This window comes from Ursus maritimus, unplaced genomic scaffold (assembly GCF_017311325.1).
Source record: "Ursus maritimus isolate PB19 unplaced genomic scaffold, ASM1731132v1 scaffold_7, whole genome shotgun sequence".
Taxonomy (NCBI): Eukaryota; Metazoa; Chordata; class Mammalia; order Carnivora; family Ursidae; genus Ursus; species Ursus maritimus.
The window spans coordinates 25406227-25419242 of record NW_024426885.1 but is presented as its reverse complement, the minus strand read 5'-3'; the positions used below and the strand labels follow the sequence as shown (position 1 = coordinate 25419242).

Sequence of the window (13016 nt, the reverse complement as noted above, 5' to 3'; positions counted from 1 at the left end):
ATTTCTCTAATGGCTACTGATGTTACCCATGTGTTTTTATGCCATCCATATACTCTCTGTAGTGAAGAATCTGTCTTTTGCCCATTTCTTCCTTGGGCTGAATTTTAAACTTCTTTATACATTCTATATACAAATCTTTTATCAGACGGGTGACTTACAAATATTTTCTCAGTCTGTAGCAGCCTTATACTTAATAGCTAAAAACTGAAAAAAAAGCCCAAAGGTTCATAAACAGAAAATAGATGACTAAATTGTGGTATGCTGATACCATGGAATGACACATAGTAATAAAAAAGAAATTACTGATATACACAAAAATATGGATTACTCTATCTCTCAGACATTACTTTGAATAAAAGAAGCTATACACAAGAGTCTTTGAAGGTGAAATATGCTATTTAAATATGAGTAACATTTCCTCAAACTGAGTTTCTTATTATAGGATTTCATTAAATCAAAGATCTGCGATCTCCTCTCTCTCTCCCTTGTCACCACCACCCCTTTTCTATTTTACTTTAAGGCAGGCTTTCGGAAGAAGCATACAGGGAATGGTGGCAGAGAAACAAACTGAGAATGTTTTAGGATCCAGTATCTTCTTCTGAACAATAAAGTTCAGAGAATTTATATTCAATAAAGTAGTATCATCAGGCATTATGAAAAGTACTTATACCTAGAAGACACAAGGAATACCTATGATGTAAAAAAAAAAAAAAAAAAAGGCATGTCACTGAATTTTTAAACTTTTTATACTGAAATAATTACAGATTCATATGCTGTAGTAAGAAATAATACAGAAAGATCCCCCCTTACCGTTCACCTAGTTTCCCCCAATGAAAATATCCTGCATAAATATAGTATAATATCACAACCAGGGAAATGACATTAATACAGTTCAGCAACTTTATTCAGATTCACCAGTTTTACATGCACTCATGTGTGTGTAGCCGTTGTGTAATCATCACCAGAGTTAAGACACAAAACAGTTCGAATCACAAGGATTCCTTGTGCCATTGTTTTATAGCTATGCCCACCACCCTCCACCCACCCCAATCCTTAAATTCTTGCCACCATTACTCTGCTCTCAATCTCCAGAATTTTCTCATTTCAAGAATGTTATAGAGATGGAATCATATATTAGGTAACCTTTTGAGATTGGCTTTACTTAACTAAGCATAATTTTCTTGATATAGCAAAGTTGCGTGTATCGATAGTTCAATCCTTTTTATTGTTGAATAGTATTCTATAGATCCAATGTTCTAGGCAAAATAAATAGGCTAAAAAAGACCCTTACCAGCCCCTGAATCTTCATTTGTCATTCCTTAGGAATGTGAAATATTAATCAAAACATTAGAATGATATAATAGCAAAAAAAGTTTAACACAGTTCTGATAACTCTACCTCACTTTTCTTATCCTGACAAGATATATGCCATCTGTACATTATTTAAGCAACACAGCTCCTTGACATTCCCAAGGACCTATATTTTCCATGCGATTTTGAATTCATAAGATGGCTACTGAAATCTTAACTTATCCATTTGAATATTAGAACCCAAACTAAAATGACAGGTTAATTCAGCTTAATTAATGACACAACTGAAAAGCCGAATGACATTCATGTGATATCCATTAAGTGGTTAAGTGAGAAAGAAATTAAAATTTATCAACCTGGCAGTCTCTCTCTGTATAAAACCTAATACCTGTTTTTTATTTGAAGTTTAAAAAAAAAAATCATAACCACTTCTAATTCTATCAGTGTGCCAAGCAACAGGTACTACAAAATAATTTTATACATGACACAAATTCCTTTTTATTTTGTAAACATATAGTATAATTTAAAGCTTTGATTAGAGAAGAAACTATTATTCAGCAAGTTTATATAACCACCGGTATGGCTTTGGAAGTGTAGATTTCAATTAAAAATTTTGGGGGGGTAAACATATAAAGAACTTTAAAGACAAAGTGATTGCAATGTCTTTTAAAATAAGGCAAAAGACTGCTTAACCAAAAATTCACAAGCCCAATTACTTACCAAATTTCAGTTCAACATGATAAAAACCACTGCTGGATTAATAAGCTGCATTCATAAAGAAAGAACCAATTCACTTACAGAAATTCTTCTATACTATAATCATCAAAATTTTAAAGGAAAATAACAAATACCTGACTTCAGCATCCTGGGCACAAATGTGGAGAGCCGATGAAAAATCTAATTGTTCCATTGTTGGATATGGTAGATACAAATTCTGATCTATTTTGATCACTGTCAGAGTCTAAGTGTTAAACAAAAAACTATTTAAGAGATAATTGTCTAACCTGCCTCCTTGAAGCCACTGCAACATATGAGCAGCTCAGCCTATCTTCTGACCATAAAGCAAAACTATTCAAATGAAGGGTTTGGCCTGATGATTATCCTCAGCCTAGAAGACTCAACAACCATAATAAGGAAATGGAAGAAGATCAACAGTCATACCTTCTGAAGACCAGTTTCTTAATAATGACTCATGACCATCATTTTTAAAAGACTAATATTAGCAAGAAAAAAGCCGGAAGTTAGATATTTATTTACTTAACTAAAAATATTTAGCTTCTTCTAAAAAGGGAATTCTAAAGCATCACATACAATGTAGTTTATGATAAATGATCATCAGTCTGCCTGATTTAACCAATGATAAATTACCAACTCCAATAAATGTCTGTAATAAAAAAAACCCAGAAACAGAATATTCTACAAATTGACTTAACTATAAAACCAAGATAAATTCCTTTTAAATGGTTTCTGGGGCGCCTGGGTGGCACAGCGGTTAAGCGTCTGCCTTCGGCTCAGGGCGTGATCCCAGCGTTCTGGGATCGAGCCCCACATCAGGCTCCTCTGCTATGAGCCTGCTTCTTCCTCTCCCACTCCCCCTGCTTGTGTTCCCTCTCTCTCTGGCTGTCTCTGTCTCTGTCAAATAAATAAATAAAATCTTTAAAAAAAAAAAAAAAATTCCTTTTAAATGGTTTCTATTAAAATTTTTTAATTAACAAAAGCAAATACCTGCAATAATTCAAGAACCCAAATTTTACCTTAAAAGGAAATTCTGCAATATGCTACAACATGGATGAACCTTGAGAACATTATGCTGATATAAGTCTGTCACAAAAAGACAAATACTGCATGATTCCACTTATATGAAGTACTTAGAGTACTCAAAATTATAAAGACAAACAGTATCATGGTGGTTGGTTGCCAGGGGCTGGGGGAGGGGAGAACGGGGACTTACTGTTTAATAGATACAGTATCAATTGTACAAAATGAAGTTATGGGGATGGATACTGGTGATGGCTGCACAACAGTGTGAATATACTTAATACCACTCAATATACACTTAAATGGTGGCAAATTTATGTTATGTATACTTTACCACAACAAGAAAAAAGGAAAAAAAAGTTTTAAATGATCTAAAAATTTAAATCCTTGAAGGTGTTTTTCCTACTATTTCTATTATTTCAGACTGCACTCTACCATATGAAAAATGTAGGGTGCAGAGCCAGTCTAAAATCTTCCAGGAAATACCATTCTAAATGAGTCAGAAGCACTCAGGCTATGACATATTAAATACAATTAGGACACTTGATGTGTACTAGATGACCTCTCCTCATTGCATAATTCTAGCCCTTGTTTCCACTGATAAATACGTTACATCATAGCCAAATGTATGTAGCGTAAGGACAAGCAAACAATTGGATAAGTATAAATCACCCAATATTTCCTCTTTCCTCTAGCTTAGAAACAAATGAGTAATTATGAGTTGCTGTAGGTTCCTGGAGTTTCCATGCAACTTTTTAGCACTACCAGTACACCAGCAGTTCTACATACGCCTTGCTTTCCCATCATGGCAGGTAGAGATAGTTCTAATAGGGCCCAGGACTTCCCATCCTATTAATTTATGGAAAGTGTAAACCTCTAATTTCTGTCTAAAAACAAGTGATTTCTAAATGCAGTACCTACTTCCACATATCTTAGCTACTAAACATTAGGCAGAAACAGCCATTTAATTCAATCTATTAAAAGTGACAAATAAGGGGCACCTGAGTGGCTCAGTCGGTTAAGCACCTGCCTTAAGATGCTCATCAGGGAGTCTGCTTCCCCTCTTTCTCTGCCCCTCCCCCACAGCTCACACTCTCTTCTCTCTAAAAAATGAACAAATAAACCTTTTTTAAAGAGTGACAAATAGGGGCGGCTGGGTGGCTCAGTCGTTAAGCGTCTGCCTTCAGCCCAGGGTGTGATCACCGGGTTCTGGGATCGAGCCCCACATCAGGCTCCCTGCTCTGCTGGGAGCCTGCTTCTTCCTCTCCCACTCCCCATGCTTGTGTTCCCTCTCTTGCTGGCTGTCTCTCTCTCTGTCAAATAAATAAATAAAATCTTTAAAAAAAAAAAAAGTGACAAATAAGGGCGCCTCATGGCTCAGTCAGTTGGGCACATGCCTTTGGTTCAGGTCGTGATCCCAGGGTCTAAGAAGTGACAAATAGGGGCACCTGGGTGGCTCAGCTGGTTAAGAGACTGCCTTTGGCTCAGATCATGATCAGGGAGTCCCAGAATCGAGTCCCGCATCTGGCTCCCTGCTCAGCAGGGAGTCTGCTTCTCCCTGTGATACTCCCTCCTCTTGTGCTCACTCTCTCAAAAAAATAAAATCTTGGGGCGCCTGGGTGGCGCAGCGGTTAAGCGTCTGCCTTCAGCTCAGGGCGTGATCCCGGCGTTATGGGATCGAGCCCCACATCAGGCTCCTCCACTAGGAGCCTGCTTCTTCCTCTCCCACTCCCCCTGCTTGTGTTCCCTCTCTCGCTGGCTGTCTCTATCTCTGTCGAATAAATAAATAAAATCTTTAAAAAAAAATAAATAAAATAAAATCTTCTAAAAAAGTGATAAATTTAAAATATTTATATTTTAAACTTTTTAAAGATTTATTTATTTGAGAGTGAGTGTGAGCAGGGGGAGGGGCAGAAGGAGAGAATCTTTAAGCAGACTCCCTGCTGAGCGTGGAGCCCAACATGGGGCTTGATCTCACCATCCATGAGATCATGACTTGAGCCAAAACCAAGAGTTGGGTGCTTAACTGACTGAGCCACCCAGCTGCCCTACATTTTCAACTTTTAAGGAAAAATGATTCAGAGAAAATGTTAAAATCTTAATACAAGACAATATTGCTAATACCTAGAGTTACCCACATTCAATATAATAAAGTAGCCAGTAGACACAATTTAAAAAATCAATTTAAAACCTATAATCGGGGGGTGCCTGGGTCACTCAGTCAGTTAAGTGTCTGCCTTCGGCTCAGGTCACGATCCCAGGGTCCTGGTACCAAGCCCCCAAGTCAGGCTCCCTGCTCAGTAGGGACTCTGTTTCTCCCTCTCCCTCTGCAGCTCCCCCTGCTTGTGCTCTTTCTCTGTCAAATAAATAAATAAAATCTTAAAAACAAAACTATAATCAGTTTGTGGCAAATGTCAATTTAGAGTTCATTCTTAAAAAAAAATTTAATTCTTATTAACTAAGGTACAATTTTCTAGCATCTAAGACTTTCTTCAGTTAAGGACTTTTATTCGTAGATGTAAGAAACAAGAAATTTCCTTTTAAAATGCAGTGGCGGGGGCGCCTGGGTGGCACAGCGGTTAAGCGTCTGCCTTCACGTTCCGGGATCGAGTCCCACATCAGGCTCTTCCGCTATGAGCCTGCTTCTTCCTCTCCCACTCCCCCTGCTTGTGTTCCCTCTCTCGCTGGCTGTCTCTATCTTTGCCGAATAAATAAATAAAATCTTTAAAAATAAATAAATCTCCCCCTGCTTGTGCTCTTTCTCTGTCAAATAAATAAATAAAATCTTAAAAACAAAACTATAATCAGTTTGTGGCAAATGTCAATTAATTTCATCATCTGTAAAATAAAGATAATATGTGCCCACTTTATAGAGATGTTTTGAGGATTAAATAGACAAAATACTTACCGATGATAGGCTTCTCGCCGATACTTTTTCAGGGCATGTTTATCCATGTTAGCAGGCATATCCGCTGCATTCTGTAACCGATCACTCCAGGAGGTTGTCATTTTATTTCAATTGTATGATGAATTCTAGAAAAGAAAATCAGTAATTTAGTGGCTTAATATTGGTATCTATTTACTGTTATGATTTTTTTTTTTTAATTAGAAACTCTAGGGGCGCCAGGGTGGCTCAGTTGGTTAAGCGTCTGACTCTTGATTTCAGCTCAGGTCATGATTTCAGGGTTATGAAATCGAGCCCGGCATCAGGCTCTGTGCTGAGCGAGGAGCCTGCTTCAGATTCTCTCTCTCCTACCTCAGTACCCACTCCCTCACACTTGCACATTCTCTCAAACACAAACACACACGCATGCGCGCACAAAAGATCTAATGTTTCATCAATAAAGATACACAGAGGGCAAATAAGTACATGAAATGATGCTCAACATCATTTATCATCCGGAAATGCAAATTACCACGACAATAAGATTCTACTACATGGGGGTGCCTGGGTGACTCAGTTGTTAAGTGTCTGCCTTTGGTTCAGGTCATGATCCCATGGTCCTGGTATCTGGAGCCCCACTTCGGGCTCCCTGCTCAACAGGGAGTCTGCTTCTCCCTCTGCCTGCTGCTCCCCTACTTGTGCTCTGTCAAATATATAAATAAAATCTTAAAAAAAAAAAAAAGATTCCACTACATGCCTGTTAGAATGTTTAATTTTAAGAAGACTGACCATGACAAACTTGGTGAGGAAATAGAGCAATGAGACCTCTAATACACCATTGGGAAGACTATAAAAATGGTACAAGCACTTTGGAAAAGTTTACTATTTCTTTAAAAGTTAAACATATATCTAACTTTATATCCCAACCATTCTACTCCTAAGTAATTATCCAAGAGAAATGGGAGCATATATTCACGTAAAGACATACACAAATATTCGTAGCAGCTTTGTTTGTGACAGCCATAAACTAAAAACAACCCAAATGTCTATGAACAGGTGAATGGATAAACTGTAGTACGTCCATACAATGGAATACTTCTTTGCAATAAAAAGGAATGAACTACTCATAACACGAATAAATCTCAAAATTATGCTGAGTGAAAGCATACAAGATTGCATACTATATAATCCTGTTTACATAAAATTCTATTAGTGCAAACTAACCTATAGTGACAGAAATAAGATCGGTGGTTGCGGAGGGGGAAGCAGTAAGGCAAAGAGGGACCCAGGAAACTTTTGGGAGGGATATGTTCATTATCTTAATTATGGTGATTGTTTCACAAGTGTGTACATGTCAAAACTTATTGTACACTCTAAATTTGTGTAGTTTATCGTATGTATTTATACCTCAGTGAAACTTTTTTGAAAGTCAGACTTTTTCTTTCCTTAAAAATTAGAGGTAGTAATTACCCTAAGAAAGATTTCCCCCATGTATTTTAACTTTTTTATTACTTTTTATTACTTCTTACAAATTATTTGTAGGAAAAATTCAAAGCACTTTCTTGGGTCATTCATGGACTACACAAAATATATTTTATTTTGAAAATTCAAGTTGCACACTCTCAGCAAAGACACCATAAAACTTTAGGGGCGTCTGGGTGGCTCAGTCTGTTAAGCCTCTACCTTCAGCTCAGGTCATGATCTCAGGGTCCTGGGATGGAGCCCCATGTTGGGCTTACCTGCTCAAAAGGGAGTCTGCTTCTCCCTCTCCGTCTGCTCCTCCCCCTGCTTGTACATGCACCCTCTCTAACAAATAAAATCTTAAAAAAAAAAAAAATCAAACTAAAATGTAAACATAAATGATTACCACTAACATGGGATAAAATGTGCCATGAAGTCTATATAGTTATGTGAAGGTAAGGGGTAAGATTTTCTTAAATCATCATCTTCAAACAATTCCTCGTATGACAATTTTACTATGATCTTATCTAACACATTTTAACCCTGTATGACAGACTTTTGAACTCTATCCACAGGATTAATCTAATGTTTAACTATTTTTCATAGTAATATTAAAAGTAAAGATGAAGATGGGCGCCTGGGTGGCTCAGTTGCTTGAGCATCTCGCTTTGGCTTGGGTCGTGATCACAGGATCCTGGGATCGAGTCCCACATCGGGCTCCCTGCTCCTTGGGGAGCTTCTCCCTCTGCCTCTCTCTCTCTCTGTCTCTTATGAATAAATAAATAAAATCTTAAAAAAAAAAAAAAATTGAAGATGCTTTATCATCTGGCCAAAAGAAGAGACAGATTTCTATTAAGTAGGTAAATATTTCATTTGTCATCTGTTTAAGTGTCAAGCTTAAGAGGAGTTTCTTTCAGTAAGGTACAGCAATGACTAATACTGAATAAAAACTCAATTTTAACTCCTTTCAAACAATATGGTACAGTTAGAAAATTCTTTGTTTCAACATAAAATATACAGCCTGAAAAGTTACAAGTGAAATGAGCGTTCAAGCATTTGAAAAACTGTAATTTCACACTTAAAAAATATTTCATAGGCAAAACATACTCGGTTCCTTTCACCACTAATGTCACCCTCCCCCCACCTCAAAAAGGGAAACGAGCTGCCCCAACAGCTCCAGGCAACTGCTAAAAACAGGAAGCAAAGAATAACTGAAACTGCAGGATAAACCTGGTTAGCAAAACCATTTTAAACGTTTCAGGTCACATCAGTAATTCACTTGGAAAGGAGCAGCGCTTAAGGGGCACCTGGGTGGTTCAGTCAGTTAATCATGTGCCTTCAGCTCAGGTCATGATCCCAGAGTCCTGGGATCAAGCCCGGCTTTGGGCTCCCTGCTCAGCCGGGAGTATGCTTCTCCCCCTCCTTTGTCCCCCGCCCCACCCCTGCCCCGGGGCGAGCTCCCGCGCCGCGTGCACTCTCTCTCAAATAAATACAATCTTTAACAACAAAAAAGGGAATAGCACTTAAACACATTATGTAGCACAAGTCTATCTGGCAAAGTGTTTTATACTGTATATTGAATCAAATACTCATTTTTCAACAGAGTATGTCAATATAGATAATGGGGTAATGATAATAGTATGTAAATATGAACTCTCAGTGTTTTACTAAACTTCACCGGAATTTATTGTTTGAAATAGAAAACTTGACATCGTTAAGTTTTATAATCAACCATTCTAAGAACACTGCCCTGAAACTTGAATGAAAAGGATAATTTTGACTGGTTTCTTCAAATCTTCTCACCAGTGTGAAATTTATTTTAATCCTCATAAATACAACCTTCGTTGCATATTACACATATTAAACTAGTTTACAGAAAAAGAAGAGTTAAAGCTACATCTTCCATTTGTAGGGTCTGGTACTGAACTAAGTAGACACATTATGTTTGTGTATGTGTGTGCACATGTGTGTAAAGTAATAAAATTACTTTATTATAGTTGACTTTTTAAAAACATTTCCAGGTGCCTGGGTGGTTCAGTCGGGTTAAGTGTTTGCCTTCGGCTCATGATCCCAGGGACCTGCTCCGTAAGGAGTCTGCTTCTCATTGGAATCTCGCTATCTCCCAATCTCTCAAAAAAAAAAAAAAAAAAAAAATCCTAAAAAAATTTTTTTTAATAAAATAAATAAAATTTCCTTTGTGGGGTACCTGGGTAGCTCAGTCGGTTAAGTGTCTGCCTTTGGCTCTGGTCATAATCCCAAGGTCCTGGGATGGAGCCCCACATGGGGCTCCCTGCTCAGCGGGAGTCTGCTTCTCCCTCTCCCACTGCCCCTCCTCCCGCTTAAGAGCACTCTCTAGCTCGCTCTCAAATAATCTTTAAAAAAAATTTCCTTTGTTATGATACAAAGGAAACTTACAAAATAATTCATATGACCTTGTTTTCACTCTTGCGTTCTAACAACTCGGTAGCAGCTTTAAATGTACAATCCATATAATTAACACAGGTTATATATGAACTATCAGGTATGTTGAACCAAAAGAATACTGACAGTATGGACTATACAATAAGCCTTACCAGTTAGAGCTGTGGACCATTTCTCCCAAAAGGAAAATGCACATATGTACAGTCACCTTTACCAGCTGATGCAGACAGTAAGGAAGAGGTATCTGTTTGATAAGTGAGAACATTTTACACATAGCCCTTGATAACCCTATTCCTTGACCAATGAGCAAGTAAAACCAAGAAAATATAGTGGTCAGTTATTTTTAACAGTATGTGTGGCTTAGGGTCCCCTTTGTAACATAACCACAAACAAACTTACAAATACATTCCCTAGAAAACAAGGGAAGTCAGATCCAGGTTTAGATTAATTCCTGTAACAATACTGCTGAAAATCTAAATCATAGTATCTATTGTTAATAATACAAGGGGCCAAGGGCTGGCTGCCCCAAGATGGGCCACTTTGGTATGAACACTGTTTTGAGTTAAAAGCAGTCAAAACCCAGCAGATTCAGGAAAAGCTCTTTACCTCCCCCTCAACTGCCTGCTTGTACCAAGAAGAGAGCTATTAACAGAGATTCCCCTACCTAAGACACTTATATACATAAGGCAATCTTTGTTTTCCAACCATTTCCTCTCATCTTCCTGCTAATGGTCTTTCTGCCCTTTGTATCCTCAGGCCCTTACCCCTTTTCCTCAGCTCACACAAGAATCATGTTGCCTGTCTCTGGAATTTCCATATCTCTGCAGATTCCTCCTATGTATGCTATTAAATTTGATTTTCTCCTGCTAATCTGTCTCATGTCAATTTGATTCTTAGTCCAGCTAGGACTTTGAAGGGCAGAGAAAATTCCTCCTTCCCGACAACAGTGTCATCTCCAATTCAAAGGACAGCGCTTTGTAACAAACTATAGCTCTGAAAGTATCTTTGTAGCTTTTGTTCCTTCTAATCATAAAAGTAATACATAGAAGAAAATAATCACATAAAGCATTTTAAGATGTAGTAGTCAATTTTTCCCCAAGAGGGAGACTCTTTAAAACTGTTATGTAAACAGTGTTAAATGTTTCATTACCCTCTTGCCTTTTGAATAGTTCATGACAGTTTTTTGGTCATTTTTTATTCCATTAGTTTCATTCAGTTCTATCATTTGCCCTCAGTTGCACTATACATTCCTGTAAAAGGCCAGCATTCATACTTTGCACACCAAGTGATACAGCTAACAAATTCCAACTAATAAACTCATGCATACTATTTGCTATCCTCTTAACCTGCTTTTTTTTTTTTTTTTAAGATTTTATTTATTTGACAGAGAGGGAGAGCGCACACAAGCAGGGGGATTGGCAGGCAGAGGGAGAAACAGGCTCCCTGCTGAGAAAGGAGCCTGACACAGGACTCAATCCCAGGACCCTGGGATCATGACCTGAGCCGAAGGCAGACGCTTTAACCAACTGAGCCACCCAGGCATCCCTGTTTTTCTTTTTTTTGCACATTAACTCTTCCAGACATGATATATTTTGACAGTTAGAGTCAGACCCTTTCTCTAAAATGTAAGCTCCATAAGGGCGAGACTTGTTTTGTTTGCTGCTGTAACCCCAGCTCCTTTAACAGCAGACTTGGTACAGACAGGCAGAAACAAACGGAACTCCTAAACCTCTACACTTGGAGGTCTTTGCTTTTTAGAAGCTAATTCTTGTAAGCCTGAAAATTCAAGAATATTGCACAAGTTCCTTTTAATGCTCTAAATGAGTCTTTGTGAAATCTTACTTTTGGTTCAGAAACACAAGATTCTTGGCTTGATTAACGTAATATTTTGCTAACATTTCGACATCAGGCCTTGGAACAAAAGGTTCCTTGTTCTCTGATGGAAAATAACAAAACTGAGAAGAGATCTTGTCAAGTGAGAAATGCAGTACCTGTTGCCTTGACAATTTGTTTTTCTTCAAGCAATAACATGCTCTAATCTCTAGTCTGAAACTAATTGGAAAATACAATTTTATTTCATATGTCCCTAAAGTTCCTAAACATACAAAAAAGACCTGAATTTTGTTAGTTCTCCTCAACATTCTACTGCTGCTACTCCTAGAATTCTGTTACCTCAGCCCTATCACACAGAATGCTATATATCTGCTCTATATCAGCATATGAAGGTTGCTTCTAACTGAATGTTTTAAGTAATACAAGACCTTCAACAATAACGTGGTCATTGACACAAAGAACAAGCATGTAAAGAAAACATTTTAAATGAATGGGCTTGAGGATATGTAGTATGCCATCTATTTCTTCGGTATATTACTATAATTAACTACGGTCTTTCAAAAGCATAAAGGTAACGAAGCCTAACAGTTTTTACATTCAGCCAATATAAAATACTTTGCACCTTCAGTAATGATTCTTGCATATTCTTTAAAAAAGGAGGTAAAAAAAAATCTGTCTGATTTCAAAATGAACTAATTATTTTACTGATGAGTTCCTGGTGTACTATTCAACTTTGCTTTACCTATTATCTTTCCTCTCACAAAATAAAAAATAATAATAAAAATCAGAAAGTCAGAAATATTCACCACAGTATTTCCACTTTTTGGTTTATAAATTCACATTTATGGATTAGTCTACTTATTCGGTAAAAATTCAGACATATGTGTAAGTTCAATGCCCTAATAACACTAATTTAACAGCTAACATTTACTAAGTGTTCACCTTTTTCATTTATTATTTTAAGCACTATACATATTTTATCTGACTTCTCACAACCATGTGAGTTGTCATACAAAGAAGAAAACAGCATACTGAAGTTCAATAATTTGACTAAGGTCATAGAATTATACTTGTGATGAAGAGCGTAGATTCTAGAGTCACACTTCCTGGGTTCAAAACCTGCCTCCAACTAATTATCTCTATGACTGAGCAAATTACACACTTGCTTCAGTTTCTTTCACTCCAAAATGGTCAGAGTTGGAACAAAGATTCAATACATTAGTTAAGTGCAAGGTGCTAAGAACAATGGCTGATACACAGTGCTTAATAAATTACTTATAATGCTAGAGCTTACATTGTTTAACATTTGCAGCCTCTGCACCATGTAGAACAGTAGCCCCCCCCCCCC

At 37.4% G+C, this 13016-nt stretch overlaps 1 protein-coding gene across 2 annotated transcripts in view; it reads right to left on the bottom strand.

Annotated features, from left to right (window-relative positions):
• The window catches only part of NT5C2 (5'-nucleotidase, cytosolic II), an 89431-nt gene that overhangs the window by 68830 nt on the left and 7585 nt on the right, over positions 1-13016 (bottom strand). For both annotated transcript variants that reach the window (XM_040623911.1, XM_040623912.1), the window contains exon 2: positions 5978-6102. In XM_040623911.1, coding sequence (XP_040479845.1) covers positions 5978-6078 — 101 coding nt within the window. In that variant the 5' untranslated portion in view covers positions 6079-6102. The remainder of the gene's footprint in view (positions 1-5977; positions 6103-13016) is intronic.